Raw genomic sequence first — 6,398 nt, 5'->3', positions numbered from 1 at the left:
GAGAGAGAGAGAGAGAGCTTAGTCAGGATTATTTTATTACATCCATTGCGAAGTAAAGTCGCTCGTCTGATCGATGCAGTCGCCAATTCCCCCGTTGTCTTACCGCAAGGTGGATTTTATCTAAAATTTCGCGCGATGAAATTATGATAGAGTATGATAAAAGGTACGGTAACTCCTTGTGAAAAGAAAAGAAAAAAAAAAAGTAAAAACGACAAGAAAGACATCATTAAGAGGCGCTACGTTTATGAGTTTTTTCTGCGTGTGTATTCTCCTCCTTTACTTAGCGATTGTTTGTTCCACCCCGCGTCACTCGTAATCGTAGTCGGAATTTCAGCTACGCGGTACTCAAGGACGAAGGGAGTTTATCAGAGTCTCGAGAGAAAATGGGCAAAGTCGCGGGGGACGAATCTCGGTCTACGGTTGCAACCCTGAACTACATTCGCTAACGCGTGCTAACGAAACAGCAAAACAAGGAGGTAACGTGCGCGCACGCATCGTATGTATGTCGGGCAGGAATTTTCAGTACGTTAGTTTGTGAACTGCGAGAGAATAAGTCAAGTTCCGCGTGGTGCGACGTGGGAGAATGAAGTACGTGACGGTGGTTCACAAGCGTACCCCGCGCTCGACCGAGTGTGCGCTAATTGGCCTGCGCCTCTGCTAAACGCGTGTAAAACGTCGTGCACTGTCCCCCGTCGCAAGGTGTTAAAAGGGGGTTGGGGCAGGCCGGCACGTATAATCAATATCGAGGTCATTTTCGAAGGCTGCGATAAATCGCGCGCCGTCACCTTGTAAATGGATAATAATAACGTACGCGCATTATAGCGCGCGCTATACGGTAATTCGTTCGGTTAATCTGCTCGTAAGAAGATTGTGCCTCCACTTAGCCGGGACGCATTGACAGAAGAAGATTAATCAGGCTATAAAATTGCATGGCGTAGCGGCGCTGCTCCTTCTCTCTCTCTCTCTCTCTCTCTCTCTCTCTCTCTCTCTCTCTCTCTCTCGGCGATTATAACGCTGTGCGTATATAATGATAATTTACTGGAAAACCGTGAAGAAATTTTCCTTATCGCGAGAATTGTAGCGTGCGCCTTTTAAACGTTATTAAAGCTATTGACGCGAACAGCGAGATATTAATTGGGCTATAAAGTCACATTAAAGGAAAAGACAAAGGGAGTGACTTCGCGAAATGCGATGTTGGTGATTCGCTTTATATCTTACGAGGAGGTATTGTACGAAATTACTTCATCACGAAATGCCATATGTTCTATCAGTCTATCGAAGCGTCTCTAGTCAGGGAATGTAATGCGAATTGTTAAAACCTACACTCCCGGTACGTATTGCTCACTTCTGGACAACGTCTCTACTTGTCAACGCGAGAAGCTGATGTTTATGTTAAAACAATTTGTCATATCCTATGTCCCAGGATAAGAATTTCGCCGTTAAAAAATCCAACACGACTGTGAGATACGAGAATTTATTACGACGTCTTTTTATCCCGCGAATGATATAACGCATCGTTAAACAAGCGGCGAGTCAGAACGCGGAACTAGTTAACTTGAGATAAGGAGGATCCTTGGCTGGGATAAAAGAGGGAAAGGTGACAACATCCCCCGGGGCTAAGGGCTTCTTACGTTCTTCTACATTTGTCTCGCACCACGCTCACCGATTGGCCTAAGCCGTCGTTTCCTCTTGCGCTTTCGTTTACCACCACGCTTGTAATCACGTCTGTGCGCGACCATCGAGCGACTCATCGAGGAAGAAAAGAAAAAAAAGAAGTATCGTGTCGGAATGCTGACGTGTATTCATTAGGGCAGGGTGAAACGTTTCCGGCTCGAAGCAATTTCCCCTCGTAGAAACGGCGATTTTCCCCCTCCGTCCCGACTCGGGAATAACTCGGATAAAATCGGCAATCGACGATGAAATATCTACTTTTGCGGTCAAGACGGGGGGAGAATGATCGACGCGGGATGTGTGCGAGGGTGTCAAATTGGAAATCCAACGCAGCATTTCTGGTTATCTCAATTGGCTGTTGAGCGCCAGAAGAGGAGAGTCGCTCAAAGTGAGAATGCGCAAAGAGCGCAACGATGACGTATTGGAGAAGATTTAGCGTTCGTTAACGCGCCCTCGTCCGCCACATCTCTCGTCAACTGCTCGTGCATTAGAGTTAAGACTCCGTCAGAATCTACGCGACTGGATGTGTCGCATTTCACGGCGAGTTGACGCGCGAAAAAGTTTCTAGGTGGAAAAGACGCGTTCGAGCTGGTGGAACGTTTTCCCTCGTTTTGTCGCGTCGGGGAGAAGGTTTCACTTATCTCTGGGAATTTCCGACAAACTAATCGAGAGTCCGCGCACTGTCTCCCTTTGATCCTGGCTGCTGACTCCCCGTCCCGCCTCACCTCTATCTCCCATTGTGCTTCTGCGCTTCAAAGGTAATCCTTTCCGCGCCTATTGATCCGCGCGAATATCGGCGATCGTGGATTTCCCTGTAACTCGCATAATACCTTTCCATTGTTGTCAAAGGAGAAAAAGCGCGCTCGAGTGCGCGAGCCTAGATATACATACACATATATGTGTATATTTTTTTTCTTTATCCTTCCGGTGCGCGACAAGTCGCACGCTGTTAACGCACGTCGTTTCGTCAAATGGAATCCGTCAAATGGTTTTCACTCGTGTGCTGCTTCGTCAAACGATGTTAGTGCATTAACGCTTCGCGACACTGGCGCTACATCGTCGTCCTCTCGTGAATTTCCTGTCACCGGTGCACGCGTTATTTTAACGTCAAACGGGGATCTGTATTTTCTGCTACCTGTCTTTGTGCAATTATCAACGGTAGCAAGAGGATTTCCTGATGATTTTCAAGTGTACCGAGAGAAAAAATATCTAAGACAAAAATAATTACTCGGTAATAACATGTTTATATATTATACAAATAACATATTTATTTATACCAATGCAAAACATTTTTCAAATAAAGAACTACACATTTTCTTAAGATGTCTTAAGAAAACTTGAGCTTTTCACTAAAACAATTGTTTATTCTATTAATTTGTTTATTCTAATAAAAGGATTTTTATTTAAATGAATATACATAATTAGTATCCACCAAATAAATATTTACTATTTTTCGGTATTTTTTCTCTCAGCACGGACCAGTCTCGGGAAATCAGATTTGATTTCAAATCGCTTTTCAACAATTTGGATGCTATTTGTTGCTCTCAAGAAACCCACAGAAGGATGACCACGTGATTAATTCTTGCCTAACAAAAATCTTTTTCTTTCCCCTCTCTCTCTCTCTCTCTCTCTCTCTCTCTCTCTCTCTCTTCTTATTTCATAAGATAATTATTTTATAAGAGCTTAAGCGCCTGAGTTGCAACTGTTTGCGTTTGTCGACGGCCGCGTTGTGTCTCCGACAACTAAAGAACGACGACATTCTGGCTCCGTTTGAAGGCTGGCCGTCTCGGGTCGGGAACGTAATTGCTAATAACACGGCGGTTTCGAATAATTAGCCAGCGAGGATCGACTAATCGAGTTCGCACCTCGGGCCGGCCAAACTCCACCGAACGCGGAGGCGTACGCTCCGCGGTGCAACCGGAAGCATCGGAAGGCTTAATGCAGCCGCCGCTGCGCTCCGCGCCGGACTTGCGACCGCCATCTCCGCGAAACTTCCTGCGAGCTTGTTTCGGTTTCCGCGTTCGCGTATTACCCAGGAAGCAGTTGCCGGTGGTTTCGGGAAGTTGCTGGAACACCCTGGCTGTTTGATCCTATTTGGATTTAAGACTCGCGTCGACTCTATGCCGCCCCGCGGCGCGCACGCGGTGGCCATGTTGCAACTTGCTCCTCGTCCGCAAATTTGAAGAACACGTCGATGTTTAAACCGCCATCCATTCTCGAGCGCGATGTTTGACCCCGTTTTCCTCGCGGCGCGACGATAACTAACGGGAAGTCGAAAGAACACGGCGCAATGATTAAGTTCTCAGGAGAGAGAGAGAGAGAGAGAGAGAGGGAAAGGGTAGTGCGCTATCATTGCCGGCGAAGCAGAGAACGACGCTTCATTCCGAGACAGAGAGCATGACGCCGAGCTGGAAAACTTTTCCTCTCGAAGCACACGGTGTTTGGAAAATATCTCAGATCTCTCAAAGTATCAACCCCGTCGCTAAAGAGGACTGTGTCGTCGAGGGTTGACGTGGTAGCAGTTTACTTGAGAGCGGATCGTGGAAAACTCTCACGACGGCCCAGCCTTTCGATCCGGAGAAAAATGTCTTATCCTAATCGGATTAAACGTCTTGTAGTCGGTGAACGCGACCGGACTCTTGAAATTCGCGATGACGCTTAACCTTTATCCTTCTCTTGGAATATTCTATTAAATTAGATCGTTTCTCTCCTCTCGGGAGTTTCAGTTTTGACGGGGCGTTTGATGTCTCAAAGTAATATCTACACTATATCGTTTTGAAGAAGCGTGAGAAATAACACAGATACATAAAATATTTCTAGACACACGATCCGGTTTCGGGGAGACCGTTTATTCGTCACCACTTCGGTCTCCATCGTCGGGTGAAATGTCGTCGCTCGATTTGAAACGCGTAGTATCGCGTAGTAACTGGAGCCAACTGGGAAATCCAGCGATCTACATGCCGATCCATTTCCAACCCAACGTTCTCCCAATATCTCTCTCCGGCGACATCCTTCTCTCGCGATCGCGATTCCTCGAAGTCTCTCTCCCTGTCCATCACATCACTACCGTCATCGTCATCATCATCAGGCCCGAGAGGCTGCGTGTGTGTGCACGGTGTAATGGTGTAATAACGCAGGACACACGGACGAAGCACCATTTCAAGCAACACACCTACAACAGCCCCACCTTCTGTGACCACTGCGGTAGTCTTCTCTATGGTGTCATCCACCAGGGCATGAAGTGCCAAGGTATCACATGACGAGAAAAAACAAACGCGAAAAATCGTACGACACGCGAAGACAACACACAGTTTGCCAGGACAACACACATACACATGATTCACGTATATCCACATATGTACATACACAGAGACGATATACAGCAAACCTATAACCTATACTGTACACTTATACGATATCGTACATATACATGTACCGTGTATATATAAATACAACACACTATTTATACATATTTACACACACATATATATATATATATATATACACACAAATATATATATATATATATATATATACACATACGTATATATATGTGTGTGTATATGTGTATAGTACACTGGTATTTTTTTTTCTTTGTCTTTTTGTTTTTCTTGGCCCAGCGTGGTGTTGCTTTATCTTCGTATTGTACTCCTGTATAGTCTCTTGGTCTATTTTGCTCTTTTTCTCTCTATCACTCCTCTCTGTAAATAATTACTCGCTGTAAATAATACATTCTAGCGCTAGCAGTTTTACGCCGTATTCGCGCGCGCCGCTACCACGCGGCGATGCTAGAAATCCGATTAATTGCGTTAACAATGATCGCAAACGCGACGGATGGATCGTCTTCCCCTTATCCGCGTGCGTTTACCGACGTACTGCTAATGCGATTAGCAGCGCTTTTAATTACGTACGGTGTATGACCCTTGGCCCCTCTCGACGTGTGGATTTTGCAGTGACATTGTACGTGGAGTGGCTTTTGTGCATTAACAGCGTGTTCCTCTTTCTCTTTTTCTCCGTCTCAGCAGGGACATGATTTCACGATGCTGCGTAAATGTGTATGTGTGTGTGTGTGTGTGTGTGTGTGTGTATACGTGCGTATATGTGTATAATCATATTGGATTATCACGTATTAACTTGCATACAATTATGCGCTGCAAAAGAGAGTGCACATAGCGATCTGTCTAGTGAGAGACAGGGAGGGAACTGGAGCGAATTGCGAAACAGGATGTAAAATCCGTCGAAGAGATACAGTCAATGGGACTCGAACAGCGTGCAAGATAATATCCCGAAGGAAATTTTCACGTGCAATTCCACCTCGCTCCCGCTCTTTCCTTGTCCTTCACGGACGTCGTAGGCGTACCTTGGTAACCTTTCGCATTCCCTTTCTATTACTTGCCTCGTGTTTCACACGCGCACACATGGGAGAGGGAGCTCTCTTCACTCTATATTTCAGTTTAATACCCTCGTTTCGTATCCGTATACATTCGTGTCTGTGCTCGGCGGAAAGTTAGCGCTTCAAAAGAATGCTCTTCCCCGATAATTGGATGAACTCGTCTCCGAGTATTTAGACCGGTAACATCGGCTGCCGTTTCAAACGGTGCAAGAACGAAAATAAAAAAAAAAAATAAAAAAAAAGAGAAAAAGTCAAACGCTTTGACAATTAGCCCGCGAATCGGTCCATATCGAGAGAGAGAGAGAGAGAGAGAGAGAGAGAGAGAGAGAGAGAG

General features: G+C 45.6%; 1 protein-coding gene across 2 annotated transcripts in view; it reads left to right on the top strand.

Annotated features, from left to right (window-relative positions):
* Positions 1-6,398, top strand: part of LOC116852695 (protein kinase C, brain isozyme) — an 82,352-nt gene that overhangs the window by 42,615 nt on the left and 33,339 nt on the right. Inside the window, exon 4 of one of the 2 annotated variants that reach the window (XM_032833293.1) lies at positions 4,809-4,920. The exons of the other annotated variant lie outside the window; for it this stretch is intronic. Coding sequence (XP_032689184.1) covers positions 4,809-4,920 — 112 coding nt within the window. The remainder of the gene's footprint in view (positions 1-4,808; positions 4,921-6,398) is intronic. 2 annotated transcript variants of the gene reach the window in all.

This window comes from Odontomachus brunneus, unplaced genomic scaffold (assembly GCF_010583005.1).
Source record: "Odontomachus brunneus isolate Ranch 3 - 2012 unplaced genomic scaffold, Obru_v1 Obru_scaffold_006, whole genome shotgun sequence".
Classification (NCBI taxonomy): domain Eukaryota; kingdom Metazoa; phylum Arthropoda; class Insecta; order Hymenoptera; family Formicidae; genus Odontomachus; species Odontomachus brunneus.
Note: the sequence above shows the minus strand (reverse complement) of the source record. Positions and strands in the feature narration are given on the sequence as shown.